The sequence below is a fragment of the Passer domesticus genome, chromosome 3, assembly GCF_036417665.1.
Source record: "Passer domesticus isolate bPasDom1 chromosome 3, bPasDom1.hap1, whole genome shotgun sequence".
NCBI lineage: Eukaryota > Metazoa > Chordata > Aves > Passeriformes > Passeridae > Passer > Passer domesticus.
The window spans coordinates 119,149,083-119,169,873 of NC_087476.1; the positions used below are offsets into that span (position 1 = coordinate 119,149,083).

General features: G+C 46.1%; 1 protein-coding gene across 7 annotated transcripts in view; it reads left to right on the forward strand.

The window, feature by feature from the left end:
• The window catches only part of SPTBN1 (spectrin beta, non-erythrocytic 1), a 115,832-nt gene that overhangs the window by 79,691 nt on the left and 15,350 nt on the right, over window positions 1-20,791 (forward strand). For all 7 annotated transcript variants that reach the window (XM_064415515.1, XM_064415517.1, XM_064415516.1 and 4 more), the window contains 16 exons: window positions 36-194; window positions 801-1,103; window positions 1,869-2,022; window positions 2,710-3,580; window positions 3,719-3,853; window positions 4,439-5,195; window positions 5,408-5,610; window positions 10,348-10,438; window positions 14,168-14,314; window positions 15,665-15,928; window positions 16,215-16,439; window positions 16,584-16,673; window positions 16,909-17,187; window positions 18,290-18,420; window positions 19,714-19,918; window positions 20,024-20,398. In XM_064415515.1, the coding sequence (XP_064271585.1) occupies window positions 36-194; window positions 801-1,103; window positions 1,869-2,022; window positions 2,710-3,580; window positions 3,719-3,853; window positions 4,439-5,195; window positions 5,408-5,610; window positions 10,348-10,438; window positions 14,168-14,314; window positions 15,665-15,928; window positions 16,215-16,439; window positions 16,584-16,673; window positions 16,909-17,187; window positions 18,290-18,420; window positions 19,714-19,918; window positions 20,024-20,398 (4,389 nt within the window). The remainder of the gene's footprint in view (window positions 1-35; window positions 195-800; window positions 1,104-1,868; window positions 2,023-2,709; window positions 3,581-3,718; window positions 3,854-4,438; window positions 5,196-5,407; window positions 5,611-10,347; window positions 10,439-14,167; window positions 14,315-15,664; window positions 15,929-16,214; window positions 16,440-16,583; window positions 16,674-16,908; window positions 17,188-18,289; window positions 18,421-19,713; window positions 19,919-20,023; window positions 20,399-20,791) is intronic.

The window sequence follows — 20,791 nt, forward strand, 5'->3', positions numbered from 1 at the left end:
TTTAGAAGCCATGTGTTTTTCCTCCATATCTTCAGGCCTGGGAAAGACTGGAAAAAGCTGAACATGAAAGAGAACTGGCACTGCGAAATGAGCTCATCAGACAAGAGAAACTGGAACAACTTGCACGGAGATTCGATCGCAAGGCAGCTATGAGAGAAACTTGGCTGAGTGAAAATCAACGTCTCGTTTCTCAGGTGCTGCTCTCAGAAATTGTCTGGGTGACTAAAATGGTTCCCATGAGTAATTACAGGATGCAGTTCTTGCAAGGAGAACATTTTCTTCCCTGTGCCTCATATTTTACTACATCTATGTATGTGTATATTTATTTATTGCATTTAGTTACTCTATATGTGTATGTACTCTACATCCTCACTTATATATGTTTGGGATTCCCTTCCTTGAACCTACCAGACTGTGGTCAGGAGAATTTGATGAGGAAATAACTACCCACAGTCAATATTTTCTTTATCTGAATATTTTGCTGAGTTCAGTGAAATTAGCCCAGGAGTTAATTTTATTGTTTAACATTAGAGATGGTAATGTTAGGTCAGCCCCAGACTAATCCTGATGGCCATGTGATTCTTCCCTCAAAGGCAGTGAATAATATTTCTGATTTTATCAGTGGTTCTTTATTATCAGGGGCATCTCTTACTTTATTTAAAGAAAACTCTTGGGAGCATTTTGAGGTCCCGGATTTGCTAACAAGTGTGTTTTGCCAAGTCAGAACCAACAGCAGAGGTTGATCAGTGAGACTTTTGTCCTCAGCAGCCGTTCCTGAAGAAGTGCCTCTGTCTTTGCAGGACAATTTTGGCTTTGACCTCCCAGCAGTGGAGGCTGCCACGAAGAAGCACGAGGCCATCGAGACGGACATTGCGGCGTACGAGGAGCGGGTTCAGGCCGTGGTGGCCGTGGCCAAGGAGCTCGAGACTGAAAACTACCACGACATCAAACGCATCACTGCAAGGAAGGACAATGTCATCCGCCTGTGGGAGTATCTCCTGGAGCTGCTCCGGGCACGGAGACAGCGGCTGGAGATGAACCTTGGGCTGCAGAAGATTTTCCAGGAAATGCTGTACATTATGGACTGGATGGACGAGATGAAGGTGGGTGCAAGTCCTTTGAGAATGCAGACCAAATATTGCTCAGAGGTGTACGTGTCCCTTTCTGTCAAGATTCATTTTGCTCCTCTGGTTTAGTAGACAGACCCAGAAGATCCACATTCAAGAGCAGTGAACAAATTCCTTATAATTTGTTAACAATAAAGATTAAAACCATGTTAAGGAAAAAAAACAAGTTCACTCCTATAAAAAGCTACTTTCCAGCTTCATTTTTGTCTCATAGAGCCCAGAATTTTTGGTCACAGTGCTTGGGTAGAGATGACAGATTTGGTAAAAGGGAATTAAATAATCTCTCTCCATCATGATATACATGGGGAGCAAGTCACCTCTTCACCTCTCTGCTTTAAAAAGCTTGAATTTCTTCCTGTCTGTTCTCCTGGGATTCAGGAAGGGAAAGGACCCATGACTTGTCCATCAGCCAGCAGAACTTGGAAGCTGTTGTAGGAAAGAAACAGCTCAGCAGGAGCTCACAGCGCTTGGGCTGAGTGCTGCTCCTTGGCCCTGCTGAGCTAACTCAGCCTAGACTGCCAATTCATTGAAGAGCAGTCAAGTTCTTCATCATTGATAGTGATTTCAAAACTGCTGGCTCAAATTTGTATCAGCCATGTCTCTACATTTGAAATTTCAGTCCTTATGGGCCTGGAGTTCCTCTGACCTGATGTACCAACAGATAACAGTGCCTGGAGTCCCAAAGAAGCAAGCAGCTTATGGCCTTCAGCCTGTTTTACTTGTGTTTCTCATTTTGTTCAGGTGCTTTTGCTGTCCCAAGACTACGGCAAACATTTGCTGGGAGTTGAGGACCTGCTGCAGAAACATGCTCTGGTGGAAGCTGACATTGCTATTCAGGCTGAGAGAGTGAGAGGGGTCAATGCCTCTGCTCAGAAGTTTGCCACTGATGGAGAAGGTAACCAGCACCCCACATACCCCTTTTGTCTTAATTACCTGTGAGGTTATCTGTGAGATTCATTAGTTCTGCAAGATAGGTTAGCTACCTTCCCCACCAGAATGAGAGAATCCAGCTCCATTTGTTCCTTCTGTACTCAGCATTTCAATGATTCATTTGTCCAGGAGTCTGTTCAGGAATTGAGTGAGGCATTGTGCTTTGCATGGGATGTCACACTCCTCATCAGCAGCTGCTGTGACTTTGTAGAGGTCACCATGGCTCCCCATGCTGTGTTCCTAATGCAAACATTTACACAGATTGTTGGACTCAGTCTGATGGTGTCCCTATTTATCCTAAAAGGAAGCAATTCCCTAGAACCCAGCGCATTTAATAGAGTAAATGATGTCCATTTTGTGCAGTTGTGTATAAATCTGAAGTCAGTGAATTTTGTCTCACTGGAAACAGTCATGAATATCTTTCCTTTTGGGTTTTTTTTTTGTCTTTTGGAAAGAATAGTGTTTTCTGATCTGCGTTATTGTGTGGTGGAGCTTGAACACTTCCCACTCACTTTCCTTAGACTAACCATGGATTCTTTCATGTAAACCTTGTAGCAGGCACACGCAGGAATTCAGAGCTCTGTGTGTGCCCCAGCTGTGGGGATGGGAGCGAGTGAGGCCGGGTGGTAACACACGTTCTCTGTCCGAGCAGGTTACAAGCCCTGTGACCCGCAGGTGATCCGGGACCGCGTGGCTCACATGGAGTTCTGCTACCAGGAGCTCTGCCAGCTCGCGGCCGAGCGCCGTGCGCGCCTCGAGGAGTCCCGGCGCCTCTGGAAATTCTTCTGGGAAATGGCTGAAGAGGAGGGCTGGATCAGGGAGAAGGAGCAGATCCTGTCATCTGATGACTACGGGAAGGACCTCACCAGTGTTGTCCGACTCTTGAGTAAACACAAGGCGTTTGAGGATGAGATGAGTGGCCGCAGCGGCCACTTTCAGCAGGCGATAAAAGAAGGTGAAGACATGATCGCGGAAGAGCATTTTGGGTCTGAGAAGATCAGAGAAAGAATTAAGGATATCCGGGAGCAGTGGGCTAACCTGGAGCAGTTATCTGCCATTAGGAAGAAGCGGCTGGAGGAAGCCTCTCTCCTTCACCAGTTCCAGGCTGATGCTGACGATATTGACGCGTGGATGTTGGACATCCTCAAGATTGTCTCCAGTAATGATGTTGGCCATGATGAATATTCCACTCAGTCCTTGGTCAAGAAACACAAAGATGTGGCTGAAGAGATCGCGAGCTACCGGCCGACCATCGACTCTCTTCACGAGCAGGCCAAGGCCCTGCCGCAGGAGCACGCGGAGTCCCCAGACGTGCAAGGCCGGTTGTCCGGAATCGAGGAGAGATACAAAGAGGTTGCTGAGCTGACCCGGCTGCGTAAGCAGGCCCTGCAGGATACCCTCGCTCTCTATAAGATGTTCAGTGAGGCAGATGCTTGTGAGCTTTGGATTGATGAAAAGGAGAAGTGGCTGAATAATATGCAGATTCCAGAGAAGCTGGAGGACCTGGAAGTGATCCAGCACAGGTGAGAATGCCTTTACCTGGAAGTTTGGGGAATACTGGGTGGAAGTGTTTTACCCCAGCTACTTTTCTCAGCTTGCCTGTAGCTCAGATTCTCTAATGCCTGGGGGATCTTGTGTTTGTTTGTTTTCTGCCACTCCAGGTTTGAAAGCTTGGAGCCAGAAATGAACAACCAGGCATCCCGTGTGGCCGTGGTGAACCAGATTGCCAGGCAGCTGATGCACAGTGGCCATCCCGGGGAGAAGATCAAAGCACAGCAAGATAAACTCAACACAAGGTAAGTGAAAGCCTCGTGCTCAGGAACATCACACCAGCTGGAACAAGTATGGTGGGGTCATTTGTTTTTCTTAAGTAGGCTTTTTTAAGATATTCTGATGCTATTACCTGAAGAATCTTTAAGGCTTCAAAAGGAAAGTGTTGTGCCTTTCAAATACTTTATTATCAGGTGGAGTTTTGCTCTTGACTTAATCAGGCCCGAGTGTGTCAGCACCTTGATTTGAGAGCTGGAAATTGACTGTAGTAATTACTATGATAAAAAAGAAATCAATATAGTTTTGTGTAAACTCCCACATTTTTTACCTTTGGAATAAACCAAGGGAGTGTGAAAAGTTGGTGTAACTGCCAGTTTTTCACTTGAGGAAAAATTATACTCTGTGTGCTGGTATTTGTCACATTCTAATACACACCATATCTGGGTTAATGATTGCTTTGCTGGAAATACAGATGGTATGGGAAGGATTGAGGAAACCCTGAGTAGCTGGGTTTACCAAGCTGCTGAGAGCAGCTGCTCACTCAGCATTGCTGCCACATCCTTTTCCCACAAATCTCAATTTCTCTGCTCTCCTCTCCTCACACATTTCAGGTGGAGCCAGTTCAGAGAACTGGTAGATAGGAAGAAGGATGCTCTGCTCTCTGCTCTGAGTATCCAGAACTACCATCTTGAATGTAATGAAACCAAATCCTGGATCAGGGAAAAGACCAAAGTGATTGAGTCCACACAAGATCTGGGTAACGACCTGGCTGGAGTGATGGCCTTGCAGAGGAAGCTGACGGGCATGGAACGGGACCTGGTGGCCATCGAAGCCAAGCTCAGTGACCTGCAAAAGGAGGCAGAGAAGCTGGAATCAGAGCATCCTGACCAGGCACAAGCCATCCTGTCACGGCTTGCAGAGATCAATGACGTGTGGGAAGAAATGAAGACCACCCTGAAGAACCGGGAAGAGTCCCTGGGAGAGGCCAGCAAGCTGCAGCAGTTCCTGAGAGATCTGGATGACTTCCAGTCCTGGCTCTCCAGAACACAGACTGCAATTGCCTCCGAAGATATGCCCAACACCCTGACAGAGGCTGAGAAGCTGCTCACTCAGCACGAAAACATCAAGAATGAAATCAACAACTACGAGGAAGATTATCAGAAGATGAGGGACATGGGTGAGATGGTGACACAAGGGCAGACTGATGCTCAGTACATGTTCCTACGCCAGCGCCTACAGGCTTTGGACACCGGATGGAATGAGCTTCACAAAATGTGGGAGAACAGGCAAAATCTCCTTTCCCAGTCTCATGCCTACCAGCTGTTTCTCAGAGATACCAAGCAAGCAGAAGCTTTCCTTAATAACCAGGCAAGTGGTCAAGATATACCTGACTTCATTTCTACAGGTTGGCACTGTGTACTGCAAGCTATTAACAAAGTCTATTGGTGGGAGAGCCACAAGCAGACAAATTGCCCTTTTCTAACTGTATTTTACTTCAAACTGTTCTTGGGGGGTGTCTGTTGTGGAGCAGCAGCATAGCCTGAGTGTAACAATTTTCTCTCTGATTTCTTTAATCCCAGGAGTATGTTCTGGCACACACAGAGATGCCAACCACCTTGGAAGGAGCAGAAGCTGCTATTAAAAAGCAGGAGGATTTCATGACCACCATGGATGCCAATGAAGAAAAGATCAATGCAGTTGTGGAGACTGGCAGGAGGCTCGTTAGTGATGGGAACATTAACTCTGATAAAATCCAGGAGAAAGTGGACTCAATTGATGACAGGTAAGGGCAGAATGATGGTACAATGTAGCTGTTCCTCCTTTAGTTCTGTTCTCTGAGAGATGCCCTTTTACCAGGATCCAAAGGCAAAGTAACTGCTTAGAAAATGTCTGTTCCAGACTGTTTTCTTTGTCTCATGGAAAAATAGGAACTGTCATGTTTCAAGAATGCGCCAGGCTAATCTTAGTTAAACAACACCTTTCCCACTTTCTAGAGGCTTGGTAGGTAATGAGCTCCCTACCCAGAATTTGGTTGTTTGAGTGTTGCTGTGTAGTTCTTGGAGTATGAGCAGACTTGATGCTCTGGTGGGAGCTGTAGCAGTTGGCTGTGTCTGGTTCCACAAGTCTCAGTTTCCTCTGCTGCCCCTGAGCTGAGGTAATTACAATAACTTATTCCTGTCCTTCCTCTGGAGAAGGAATGTGGCTCTTCAAGGGTGTAATTGGCATTACATGCACCCCACCCACTCGACTTTGATCACCTCTTCCAGCTTGTCTGGCCCCTCTGAGATCAGATTAGGAAGCACCACTGGTACAAATGTGTCTTTCATCCCAGAACAAGTCCTTTGCTTTCTCTCTCTGTCTGTGGCACGGATGCTATAGAACATTAAAAGTTTCTTTTTCTTTGAAACCCAAATGTTCAGTTTTGATGGCTGTTGTTCTTTCTGCTTTTGGTTTGGATAACAGTGGAGTCTTTCAAGGCACTGTGAGTGTCAGAACACAGCAGTGAGCTGTGAAATGTCCCTGATGACGCTCCCATCAGACTTGCATTCCCCCACAGCTGGTAAGCTCAGGTTCTCCTGGTGCCTTCATCTCCAAGGAGAAACCAAACTGAAGTAGTTCAGAAGATGTTGTACCTTTCCTGTTTGGGCAGAGATGTCCCACTGTGTGTGCACCCACTATAGCCGTGCCTCATGGCTTCAGGAAAAGCAGCTCTTCCTGTTCCCAGAGCTTGCTGAGGGCCTCTGACAGCTGAACCCCCAGGCTACCCCGTGTTTCCATTCTCTTTCTCTTACCAGTTTGGCTCTAGATCCCAGAGAGAATCTGCAAAGGCCAGGAAGAGGAGATTATATGAAAACAATTTAGGGGACAACTAGGACAGTGATTTTCCTTATTTACCCTCTCTAAGCGCCCTCTAAGTTTTCCCATCCACTTAGGAAAACAGGAGAGCTTGATCCCAGCCTTCTGGTTAGGTGTCCTCTTTCTGCAGCTTTTGAAATGAAAAGAAAGCATCTCCAAGGATATCACAGCAAATGGCCAGCTACATCTTGCAGCTGGAGTGGGAGACAGCTTCAGCCCCTGTCCTGTGTGCTCTGCACATGCTCTGGTGGCTGTCACCCCAGTGCAGCTGCTCCTCTGTGCCCCGTTGTCCCTGCTGTCCTGTGCTGGAGCTCCCACTGGAAGGGAGCATTTCCTCAATTCCAAAGCTATTTATGCCGGGCGCTGCAAACACCATCCGGAGCGCGCTATCCAGGAAATCCGTGCCACTGCTCCCCGAGTCTGGGGGGCTGATAAGCCTCCAGAACAAAGCCTTGGGGCTGTGTGCACTGGGAGGGGTAGCAAAGGAAGCCTCTTTGCTTTCACAAAAAGTGGCTCTCCCAGCTGAGCTCCACCTGGATGTCTAACAAAGGACCAAAACAAACAAGCACAAATATGTGCAGTGGCTCCATACTTCCCATAGGGAGCTCTTTGTAGTTTCTGGTATTGTTCAGAGTGGGTTTTGTAGTGGTGCTTTTGAGCTGTTCCTGAGTGGATCCACTGGCCCTGGTGCAGCAGACAGGCCATGCCCTGGGATGGTTCCTGTCTCATTAGGGATGGCACAAGGAGAAAAGTGCAATAGGAAAGAAACACTTCAGCACAACCTTTTAGTGCAGCTCACAAGCAAGAATGAATGAGCATAAGGACATGGAATAAGGGTAAGGGAAGGAGAAGGTTTGCATCAAGCTATCTAGCTTTTCCAGCTGGGAAAGAAGCTGGTCTCCCTGTGCAGCTTTCCCTGCTTGGGTGACTTCTGCTGCTCTGAAGCAGTTTCTCCTCCATTTTCTCTTGGAAGAGTGTTGAGGAACTGCCCCTCTCCATGTGCCCTCTCATGGCCTCTGATTCTGCAAGGGAGATTTAGTCTAAAGACAGTGGCAGACCTGGCACAAATTGTGATCTGAGCCTGTTTTACATCAACTTTTGTATTTGTGCAACTTTCTGCTCAACAGAGAACAGAAGTAAGTTTTGTTCTTGCCCATTCAGAAGGGAGAGGGCCTGGTTTGCTGGAGCAATGAAAGAAGCTAAAACTGCCTTTCATATATCTCAGGATTCCTAGCAGTCAGCTGCATTCACACCATGTGTAAGATTTATTATTTCTGCACAGGCTTTGAAACCCACAGGCTTACAGTTAAACCACAAGTGGTTTTGTCAGTTTTCAGCACTGTCAGCATTCTCAGGGGCCTCTGGGAGTCAACCTGGGGACACCAGGCAAATTCTAGATTAATTTGTGTCAGACACCTCCTTGTGCTGAACAGATCTTACACATATAGTGTAAGTCCTGTGTGTGATACAGAATTCAAAGCCATTCTGCAGAGCAAGCTATTCTTCCACAAACTGTTCTGGCAAATCAGTAAGAAGCAGTCACTGACAACCTTAAGTGTAAATTCTTTAAAAGAATTTAGGGATATCTGAACAAGGAGTTATTGATATTTAGGTACAGCTAGTCTGAAGCAGGAGAACAGACTAAACTTAAAATCCTTTATTCCCATTAAAAGGTCAGTGATGAAAACACAGGAATTCCTGTCTGTTCCAGCAGTGCCCATCCTCAAAATGCTTCTACTTTGTTATGGTTCAGCCCTGTTCTTCAGAGGAAAACTCATTGTCCAGTCTCACTCCAGGTCATCTTGAACAAAACAACCTTGTACAGTTACAGAGCTCTAAGCACCAGATATTGTATTTGTTATGCTATGGCATCATCTGTTTGATATCCCTGCATGGTTTCCTTCAAAGTCCTTCTAGTCAGTATTTCCAACACTCCATGGGAGATATTTTTGTTAGTTTTTTAAAATTTGGGTTTTTTCAACATAAGAATTTCTGTACTTAAATCTATTCAAGCACCATGAAAGTTCTCCTTTAAACTTCATAACTCGTGTCCTCTCCAGAATACATGAGTCTGTAATGTAATCCAGCCTTAAATCTCTGAAATCAGCCTGATAAAATCACCCAAGCAGTTCTTTGCTTCATTTTAACAATCTGAGTAATGCAGTGTGTTTGCCCAGGCATATAAAAGCCAGCCAAGAAACAGTGGAATCAAACCCAGGGATGTTTGCCTCATTAGAGAAGTTTTTCCTAAGGCAAAGTTTGTGTCTTTTCCTTTGTGTTCCCTCTGTCAAAACTTCAGCCTCACCTGGGCTTGGACTCCAGGCTGTTGCTTTGATGGTTCCACGTGTCTTCCTTGCCGTGCAATCCATAAATCCTTTTCTTGACTACACCTATAGAGATGCTGCTTGCCTGGTTGATTGAAGGCAGCTCTTGAGGCCAAAGAGAAGCAAATTGTAGTCCTCTAAAGGGTTTTCTCCTATTCCTCTGCCTACAGACCTTTTGCTTTTATAGAAAATGTGTCTCCAAGTATTCCTTGTGTTTCTGAAGTCACTAAATTGGTGCCAGAGAGCTTGCTGTGGTAACTTACTGCAGATCAGGAAAAGTGGTGTTATAATCCAGTTGTCATCAACATGTGATTTATGGTCTTCTGGAGTATCATGAGTCTCTGGAGATCTCCACTAACAGGGATTTATTTAGCTTTTGCCAGCATGTGCTGAGCTCATCTTATAAATTGCCACCCTTTAAAATAATTTCCAACTCTCAATCCATATTTATCTTATTACAACTGGCAGCAATATTTCACTTTAAACCCCTGTACAGTGCAATAGGAGTAAGCCTAGCACAATGAGCAGTAAATAAAAATTGTCTTCTTTACTCTGTCTCTTCCTTGTAAATTGCCTCATAAATAATGAAAGGATGGAAGGACAGGGATAACTACTCCAAATTAAGCATTTTTAAAAACATGTCCAGAGGTACCTTGGGAATCAGCCCCATTCCATTTGAAGGACCCACCACAACCTTTGGGACTGCCAGGATGACTCATCTTCAAGGGGCAAATGGTGATGAATCAAATTAAGGCTTCTGGATTAACCTTTCCTTCCTTCTGGTTGCTCTTAAACATTCTGAAAAATATGTTCCAAGTGCATAAAGCTTCTGTGTGCAGAGCCACACAGGGTGCTGCAGGTGGTTAAACACAGCCTTGGGAAGGTTCTGTGGCCCTGCTCAGCTTTGTGCAGGACAAGGAGGTGCTGGAGGTGTTTTACAAAGAGATTTTGTAAAAATTCCAGCAGGTGCACCCTGCAAGGGCCACACCACGTCATCTTACTGTTGCAATTTGCAGTTTTCTTGTGTGTTTTGGCAAACAGCCTGAACTCTCCTGTGGGTTTAAAATGAGTGGGCCAAATTCTGTCCGTGGCATGTTGTGAAACCCTGCTGACTTCAGAATGTTCTGTGTGTATTTAACGGGTCACAAAAACAAGGAGATGTGGAACTTCAGTGAGCCCATTAAATAACACACTCCAAAATGTCCTTTGAAAGGCAGCAAAGGACACACACCCCAAACCTACCAGCACCTGTAGTCCAAAGAGGCTCCAGAAACCAACAGTGACAGTTTTCATGAAATGCCTATTTCATTTCCTTTCTCTGTTGTTTTTTTTTCTGACAGACATAGGAAGAACCGTGAAGCAGCCAGTGAACTTTTGATGAGACTGAAAGATAACAGGGATCTCCAAAAGTTTCTTCAGGATTGCCAAGAGGTAAATCATGCCCTCTTACTTTTATTGCTGAAAGCTGCCATCCTGCAGAAGAGCATTCTTGCTCCATATTTTATGAGGGCTGGAATGCTCAGTCATCCAGTAGTATTTAGTGTGGAGTAAACATAAAAAAACCCCTCATCATACCACTGCAAAAAAGAATGTTTGTTTTTTCTTTTCTCATGAATCAGATTTTCTTTTGTCATATAAGCTAAAGACATAGAAAACTGTCAAAAGCAGTGAAGATTTTCTGCTGTGATATAAATTATAACCACGTGGAATGTAGTGGGATTAGCAGTGTACTTACTAAGAGTTTTGTCTACAGCTGTACAGATGGATGTGGCCTGATGCAGGGGATTTCAAGTGATTCCTAGCAAACATTAGTCAGAAGAATAGGAGGTTAAGAATAAAAAAGGAGCAAGATTAAGCTGTGTCGTTTATGTGTGATTTACCTGATAGCTTACATGTGTTTAAAATTGTTAAGTATTATAACATTTGAAAAAAAGAAATTCTTTCCAGATTTTCTAATCACTTACATGGACTGTTTACACTGAAGACAACATTTTAAAGTTTAGAATACTTTTGTTCCTAGCACAAGGAACTAATCAAGTAATTTTCAGGTTATTTCATGGAGTACTGGCAGATAATAAAGAGCTTTGCCTGTGAGGTTTTGATCAGAAACTGGGGAAGTGATATTTGCTGCTTGGTTGCCTGGATTCAATCTGTTTCCAAGCATTGCATAAGCTGTCCATGAGCTTGCCTTCAATTGCTTCTTCCTTGGTAGTTAAAATATGACAGATTAGCAAAAAATCTGCTGTTATTAGCAGCAGCTTCTTCCTTCCTCTGTGACAGCTCTGGTTCAAAGATCCCCTGGCTCTCAGGGCTCTCCTGGCCTCAGTGTCAGTGTGGGTGTGTTCCCTAGGATCTGGTTATTCCCCCTATATCACTGGAAGAAAAAGGGAAGCATAAAAGCTCTAGTGTTGGCTGCCTGAATGCCTTTCCTCTCCCTTGTTTCTCTCCAGCCACTAAAACATGGATGTCTCGACTGCACAGTTCAAAGACAAACTTACAATTACCCAAATGTCAGGGATTTCTCCAGTTCTCTTTGAGAGGACATTAACTTTGGTGATAATTGAAGGGCTGTTTCCTGAGAAAATTTAAAATTTACGTCAGTGTGGGGCCTGCTGACACCTCGGTTGGGCTGGAGGGTTTGTGATGAAGCAGCACTGTCCTGTGGGCTGGAAGGGAGCCAAGACAACACCTCCCGCTTGGCTTTTCCTTAGCACTGCCTGTGAAGCTGGGAATTGTTAGGGAACAGCTTTGAGCCAGTCCCCATTTCACCTGGCAATGATCCCTTGGCCTTCCTGCCTGCTGCTGCCTTGGGGACGGCTTCCCATCTGTCTGTAACCTGAGGAAAGGCAGAGTGTTTTCTGCAGCCCTTCCCTTCCCAGGGCAGCCACATTGTCACTGTCACCCCTCACTGAGGTGTCCTGCTCCTCGCTCCTTCCTGCAGAGCTGGGGAGGAGGGTGGCACTCCAGAGCAGCAGGATAATGCTCCTCACAGCAGCCCAGCAGTGATAAACCCCTCTCTGGGGTCACAGGTGAGGGAAAACAGCAGATTTTGTTGTGGTGAGGAGTCAGAAACACTGTCACAGGTTAGTCTTGGGGTGCTGTTTTTTCTGCTGTTTCTTACACTCATCAAGATTAATGTGTAAAATAAATTTGCCAAGTGAATGAAATAATGACAGCAGAAAATTCTGACTGGAGGAGTTGTGACAAATGTTGCCATTTAGTTTTCTTTGACTTCCTGCTCTTTCTAAGCTCACCTTTGAGGAGTTTACAGCTGACCTTCCCTCTGAGTGCTTGGAAGCCCCAGCACTGCCTCATTTCTCCAGGGACATGGTGACAGCTCTTGGCAGGGCTCTGCACTCTGAGGTTTCTCTCCCAGAGTGTGCTGGCAGGATTTGCCATGTGAGCCTCCCTGCAGGACAGGCTGGCAGCTTGGCTCCTGGCACAGTCTGGGAAGTGCAGTGACACTTGGAGCCCTTTTCCCTTGCCTTGCTGCTGCCCCAGGCTCACAAGGATTTGTCTCTGCATTTCCCTTCCTTCCTGCTGGCTTGGCCCTGCAGAGTGGCAGCCAAGAGCAGGAACAGGGTCTTGTGTACAGGTGCAAAGGATGGAGGAAGCCTCATCCTCTCCTGGCCTTGACAACTTCTGGAGAAATAAATACTCCAAGTGTGATTTTGAGGCAATTTAGGGAACTGTTATTTTCTGAAAATCTACTTTCACACTCAAGGTACTGATTTTTAATGCCTATAGTGGTTGCAAAAACCCAGATTTTAGCAGTGAGCCCTTAAATACTTTATCTGCATTTCTGTGCTCTGAGGGGTTTATGCCACCAGGCCCTGGCTGTGAACCACATGTTGTCCCTGTCTTGCCTTGCCCCAGCTGGTAACAGGAGTGATCCAGCCTCTCCTTGGGAAGCACTTGTAAATCCCCAGATGCCTTAATGCTGTGGCTGAGTAAAAGCAAACAGTGAAAGCCAAGCAGTGCAATTTGCAGGGCAGAGCAGCTGTCTCCTCCCCAGAAAGGCAAGAGTAAAACCACTAATTCTGGGTTATATCTTAATCTCCATGTAGACTTTGACTGTTCAGCAGCACAGTAGCCTGTTCTAATGCAACCTTTTACCTACAGAGCTCTTCACTGACATGAGCAATTTTCTGTTTAGACTTGATGGGAAGATCCAATGAGGAGTTTCTCTGATTGCTCTGATAGGTTTTCCCTTTTTGGGGACGAGTGCATTTAAGGGACACTTGAAATTTGAAGTGGCAGTTGAAAAGAGGCTTATGAGTGATAAATGGAATTTGTTGCCCTTTGTCCTGAGCACACAGCAGAGGCCTCTGTTCCTCTCCTTTTTGGAGCTTGCTCACCCAAGTGCTGTTCTAGAAACCAAGCTGAGATTTGTTTTGACATTTTCTGCTCTAAATATGCAGAAAATGGACCTTTTCAAATTCTGTAAACATTCCTGTGAATGTGGTTTTTATCCACACCTCAGGGATAGATGAGGCAGTCAGACTCACCCTGGGAGGAAATGCGATGTTGGCCGCTAGGATCATTTTCACATTCCATTTGCACTTGGCAAATCAACTGTCTCTTAAAGTATTGGTTTTCTCTAGTGGTGATATGGAAATTGTCCCCAGTGCCTTTGTACTTGCTGAAAATCAGACAGAAAACAGTCTTGGATTTTACATAATGGGAAAAGGAAAGTCTCCAGTACCAAAACACTCTCAGAGATTGGATAAATAAACAAATTACTTATGTAAAACCAGAGAAAAGACTGAGGGGGAAAGGTACAAATGTGCTGTGAATTAATGGTACAAAACCATCTCTAACAACCTCCACAAAACCATCTGACCAATAAGCAGTACACATGTCCCTGTTTCTCTTGCAGCTGAACTGGGTGGGACCTGTGTGTTTGATTCTGCTTACCATAGAGGTGATTCCTTTCTGCTTGAATCAAGGGTTATTTATGTATTGGAGATGGATGTTAGAATTGAACTGTTAAAGAGGCAGATCCTTGGCTGAACCCTGAGTAAATCCCTGAGTAAGGGCAGCCTCTGAATCTCACACAACTCTTCTGTAGAGGCATCTCCTTATCCTTGATCTGGAGGCATTTTGCATTATTTCACACCAGGAATGTTTCCTCACACCCCCGTGTATTTTCCTTTCCAGCTCTCCCTCTGGATCAATGAGAAGATGCTCACAGCCCAGGATATGTCCTATGATGAGGCAAGGAACCTGCACAGCAAGTGGCTGAAGCATCAGGCATTCATGGCAGAGCTTGCATCCAACAAAGAGTGGCTGGAGAAAATTGAAAAGGTGGGTAAAGAATATCCAAAAAATGCCCCTATCTTTGTCCAGGGTGATTGTGCACAGAGATGGGATCTGTTCCTCTGCAGAACTGGTCCTTAAATCACCCCACAGCTGAGACTAAAGGAGATTTCTTGTGCATTGTGTCTCCATCCAACCCATTTTGTTTTTTCACTGATGTTAAAAGTCTTTTATCTAAGACATTCACTCAGACATTGGCTAAGGTGCAAGTTTAGTTTTGTCTAGTCCTTCCTATCTGCCAGAAGGAAGGCAGAGCTTAAATTTCATACCCAAAGGGTAAGTGGGGCAAATGTTGGGATCTGAGCCAATGAAGTGGAAGCACTTCCCGAGAAATTACAGAATATAGAGAATAGCTGAGTTTATTCTTCTGTGCTGCTAAGCTGGCTTTCATTCATTCAGAGCTATAGCCAAGCTGCCTTTCCCCATGCAAAATTAGGGCATGAGGTAAAGAACATCCAGTTTTGTGATTAATTAAGATTCACAGCTCTGTATCAAGTTATTTGGAGCCTTAATATGCTGTGATGAGCTGTACTTCCCCCCACCATTTCTCCCGTGCAGCTCTGGAGCACTGAGGAGTCTCCTCTTTAGCTCTGACAGTGGGTTTCTGTTCAGTGTAAGTTAGCTTAATTGCTCATTTCCTCTCCCACTTTGGCACTCCATATCCCATTAGAGGCTTTTCTGTGATCTACAAATAGCAATACCCTTTAATGGTGTAATTAGAAGGCTGCTCTTGGTACTGGAAGTTCCTTTTTAGTGATGCTAATACATCCCTCTCCTTTGCCTCTGAAAAATCAGATTGCAGCAAAGGACCAGGGTTGTGTACAGAGTTGTGACAGTCCCTGGATTAACATTCATATGGAATGTGCTGGGTTGGGGGCAGCATTCCCATCTGCACCCAGCTGAAGAGATAGATAGGGATAACTAGAATAAAGACAGTATTTCCCAAACTCTCCCAGCACTATGTTGTGTGTTCATGGTTCTCTGGTGATGTGTCCCCCAGGAGCTGGCCTCAGGAAATGCAGTGTGTGCAGCTCTAGCTCCCTGCTCCATCCTGCCTGAGCCATGGCCCCAGGAGCTCCCTTTGGGGAACATGTGCAATGGAGAAGAGAAAGGAGGCATTGCTTGACCTTCCTATTGCTAAAAATCCCTCTTCCAGGCAGCAGAGGGACCTGGGAGCTGATGTTCTGGAAGGAGTCACTGGATAATTGGAGATAGAAAATGAGTGGTTGATGCTGCCAGCAGATGAGAAGTCCTGAGTGCTTATTAATCAGGATAATTACCCTAACGGGCCATGAGTGCTCCTGAGGAGGTACCATTTGGTTGCTTTTTGCTTTGCAGGAGGGAATGCAGCTCATTGCAGAGAAACCAGAGACTGAGGCCGTGGTGAAGGAGAAGCTGACAGGTCTCCACCAAATGTGGGACGAGCTGGAATCCACCACCCAGACCAAGGCTCAGCGTCTCTTCGATGCAAACAAGGCAGAGCTTTTCACCCAGAGCTGTGCAGACCTGGATAAGTGGCTGAATGGTTTGGAGAGCCAAATCCAGTCAGATGACTACGGAAAAGACCTCACCAGTGTCAACATCCTGTTGAAGAAGCAGCAGGTAAACAGGGCATGGGGTGCAGCAGATACCTGCACTAAAAGGAATGGGCAGGGCAGGCTTTCAGTTTAGAAAAGAAAGAACTGCTTTTTTTTCTTCCTATCCTTTCATGTATCTTTAAGAAGAACAATAAATTAATCCAGCAACAAATCAGACAATAATTATTAACATGGTAAATCCTCACTGACCAGCATCTGTTCTCCCTTCTGAGGAAGCTGTTGATGTGCCCTAATTGTATGAACAGCTTTCATCCTGGTTTTCAGGACCCTTTTGCCATGTTTCTGTTTAGATGCTGGAGAATCAAATGGATGTCCGTAAGAAGGAGATAGAGGAGCTGCAAAGCCAGGCAAGGGCTTTGAGCCAAGAGGGCAAGAGCACAGATGAAGTTGATGGCAAACGCCTTACTGTAGAAAAGAAATTCTTAGAGCTGCTGGAGCCTTTGAATGAGAGAAAGGCCAACCTGCTGGCCTCCAAAGAGATCCACCAGTTCAACCGGGATGTGGAAGATGAAATTGTGAGTATCAAAGAAATCCCATTCCCCAACCAGTAGGAAAATGTTGGAATTCTGCTGTTTTTTGCAGCCTGTGTGTGCCAGCCTCTCTCTGCTGTCCCAGGAGTATCTGGGGTTGCTTGAAATCATGTGTACTCTCTCTTTCAGTTGTGGGTCGGAGAGAGGATGCCCATAGCTACATCTACTGATCATGGACACAACCTCCAGACTGTGCAGCTACTAATAAAGAAAAATCAGGTAAGTAGGTGCTGTGAGAACTCCATACCTGCTATTTCTCCTTAGTGCTGACTAATTTGGGAAGGACATGTTTGGGGTAAACATTGGGTGCTATGGCGTGACTACAGGTGGTGGCACAGCCCCAAGTTGTCCACATGAGCTGATGGTGTGTGTTTTGCTGCCCCTCTGGAGTTAAGACCCCTGGCTTTTATTTTCATTTGTGCATTGTCTCATCAGTCAATTTTCTCCCATGCAGACCCTTCAGAAAGAAATCCAGGGCCACCAGCCTCGTATCGATGACATATTTGAGAGGAGTCAGAACATTATCACAGAGAGCAGCCCCAATGCTGAAGTCATTCAGCAGAGACTTGCAGACTTGAAGCAGCTGTGGAACCTCCTCATCGAGGAGACGGAGAAGCGCCACAAGCGCCTGGAGGAGTCTCACAGGGCTCAGCAGTATTACTTCGATGCAGCCGAGGCTGAGGCCTGGATGAGTGAGCAGGAGCTCTACATGATGTCAGAAGAGAAAGCCAAGGTGAGCAGCTCCACAGTGACACTACTTTGGCCTTGATTGCTTTGCTGGAGGGAGGCAGGTGACATAATTTGGTGTGGCGCTATGGAATGGTAACACAAACAAGTGTAACTTCCTGGTGAAGCCTCAAGTGGTCATGGCTTCTACCTGTTCTGACACCTTTGATAGTGTTCAGGGTAGGCTGTGCTGTATGGAACCAGGGAAGCATCCTTGCACTGCACAGAGGGAACTCTGTGCCTGCCTTCACTGCAGGGTCAGGATTGCCAGTGTGGTCCAGTTAGGTCCAGTTTTCTGATAGTTCTGAATGACAGCACAATGCACCTGGCTGTGAAACAGGGCCTGGTGGTCAGTCAGCTGCTACCACTGTCACCAGCCTTGACTCCTACTGACCATCAGCTTTGAGTCCCAGCTTCACACCATAACAAAGAGAACATAAACTCCTGTTTTCCAAGGAGGTGTTAGTGCTAGAGCTTGTTTGTTATCGACATAAATGCACCATGTTTCCTGCCCTGGTAAAATAAAGCTCAGCTTTATCAGGAGAACACATTCCACAGGTGTTCAGTCTCCAGCTAAAAATGGCTTGTTTTCTTTTTATCTATTGCAAATAGCTCACTATGCAAAATATTGTATTGAAAAGATTTATTGACAATATCAGTTAACACTGAGAGTAGGAGGCTGGTTTTCTTAGCTATAACAGTGCATAAAAAGGTTCAATTGGAACTTCTCCAGACACTTTGATGGAGAACCCATTGGCATGGACTGTGTAGGATTTCTTTTCTTTGCCCCATGCTGTTGTTGAGATGCCTGACAAGTGGTGTGTCCTAATCTGTTCCATGTTTCTGAGCCCTGCACCAGTGCTGTGCAAACACATAAAAAGCCTCATAGAAGAGGAAACTCAACATTCTCAATGCCCAGCTGATGTAATTTTGTTCTGCACCCCAGAGGGATTGATGCATTATCTCTTTCACTCATTATTTTGCTTTCTGGGGGTACCATTTGCTGTGACAGCAGCTGTACTATACCATTGGCAAAAGGACTTGTCTTCAAGCTGTACTTGGGAGCAGCTCCTTATAATTCTTCTTGTCATTTTCTGTCACTCTTACAGGATGAACAGAGTGCAGTGTCCATGCTGAAGAAACACCAGATTTTGGAACAAGCTGTAGAAGATTATGCTGAAACTGTGCACCAGCTTTCAAAGACCAGCAGAACTTTGGTGGCAGATAATCACCCAGAAAGGTATTAACTGCCATTTTTAATTGGATCATGAGTTCTTTTAGAAATTCAGTCCCTTTGGGTGGTTCTGACATACAAAGACCACCACAGACAGTAAGTAGCTCAGAGGCTCATACACAGGAAGGGGAGTTTAGCTGCAGTCATTTCAAGGTGTCAGTTGGACCACCCTGATCTGGCCAGAGACAGGGTCAGTATGTGCAGCTGCTGATTCTGGTGGTTCTGGGCACCTGGAGTACCTGTCCCCTGTGCAGGCTGCAGTGTCAGGTCTTGCCAGCATCTGAACATCACAGAGGCAGAACAGTCCTCAGGCCAAGGTCCAGATCTGCTCTTCCAACAAACTTTAATCCAGCAGAGAAGGTCACTGTCATTAATCCTTCTGCACAGCTCCCCAAGATCTGCCTCTTCTCTATGACATTCCAGCAGAATCAGAGCCTGGAATCAGATGCTTTAAACATGGGCACATTAACATCTTACTTTTGGTAAATTTATCTCACTTTTCATAAATGGCTTTCCCTGAGGGAGAGCTCAGGAAGCTTAAGAACCATTTTTCTGTAAGAGCTGCAGCTCAGCAGACAGAATTCTCCACTGGCTTCAGCTGCAAAGCTGATTTCACTCTGAGGCTGATGTATTTAACTGCTCAGCCTGCACAGGCTGGAAGGTGGCACTGGCCTAGGCAGACACATTCTGCCTCCGGTGGAAGGTTGTTATTTAACTCTAAAGCACTCTCTTGTGGTCGTGATCGCTTCTGATGAGAGCAGATTTCCTGGCTGAGCTGTCTGAGTACTGAATAACATCATCAGCTTTGCAAGGCAGGTGGAAGGCACTTTGACAGCACTGTATGGCTCAGACAAAATAGAGGCAAAAGATACAGCAAGTGGAAAGATTCATTTCTTGTGCAAATGCTGAGCTTTAAGGGGTAAGAAACCCATGAGTGCTGCTGAACTCTGGAGCAGAGTTTAACTGAGAAGGAACTGCTCCCTTCCTCACCAGCTCAGATCGTGCCTGTAGCTTTGGTAGAAGACTCTGGTGAGATCTGTGTCCAGACAAATGGAGAGCTGGGTTCCAGCTCCCCTCTCTAAAGCCAGGGGTTGCAGTGCAGGACAGACAAGCTTCCCAGCTACTGCTGTCACTTCTGCTAGCAGAGGATTGGTCCAACATGTCCGAGTTAAATTCCTGCCTGTGGCAGGTGCACATTCTGTAGATTAAATACCCCAAGGGACTTTGATTCCTTGCAGTTTTGCCCATTTGGTTCTGCTTGCAAAGGCAGTGCAGACTCAGTGCTGTTTGCTTTTCCAGCGAGCGCATCAGCATGCGCCAGTCCAAGGTGGACAAGCTCTACGCGGGCCTGAAGGACCTGGCAGAGGAGAGGAGGGGCAAGCTGGACGAGAGGCACCGGCTGTTCCAGCTCAACCGCGAGGTGGATGACCTGGAGCAGTGGATTGCTGAGAGGGAGGTGGTGGCAGGGTCCCACGAGCTGGGCCAGGACTACGAGCACGTCACGGTGAGTCCTTGGAGGGGCCTCTCTGGTGCTGCTCACAGGGGTGGCTTGGCTCACTCAGCTCTCTCTAACCACAGTGCTGCATGAGGCTCTTTCTGTGCCTTCCAGATGCTGCAGGAGCGGTTCCGGGAGTTCGCCCGGGACACCGGGAACATCGGGCAGGAGCGGGTGGACACTGTCAACCACATGGCTGATGAGCTCATCAACTCCGGCCACTCGGACGCCGCCACCATCGCCGAGTGGAAGGACGGACTCAATGAGGCCTGGGCGGATCTCCTGGAGCTCATTGACACGAGAACACAAATCCTTGCAGCCTCTTATGAACTGCACAAATTTTACCACGATGCCAAGGAGATCTTAGGACGTATCCAAGACAAACATAAGAAACTGCCCGAGGAGCTTGGTAGAGACCAAAACACAGTGGAAACACTACAGAGAATGCACACGACGTTTGAGCACGATATCCAGGCCCTGGGCACCCAGGTGTGTGGCAGGTGAACTGTGGGTGTGGGAAGCTGAGCTGCAGAGTTGGCTGCTGCCCTTGGCCCCTCTGTGGCTGGGAGACAGAGTGCTGCCAGCTGCTTCCCACGTGTAGTGCTGTGGGAATAACCTCACCTGCATCCTTTTCTTATCTGTCTGGCTGCTGCACTGTCACTGCACTGGGGTGATTATCTAAAGTAGCAATCTGTAAGTACACGGGCTTCTGAACATGTTGGCAGTTGTTGGATGTTATTCTGTTTCCTGTCCTTGGTTGAAGAAGAAATGAGAAAGGCGGAGGGCTTCTCTGTTGATTCAGAGTACAAGATATGAAGGAATGTATAAGCCTGATTGGCTTTTTGAGGTTTGCTTTTATTTTGGTTTGTCAGTTTAGGCTTT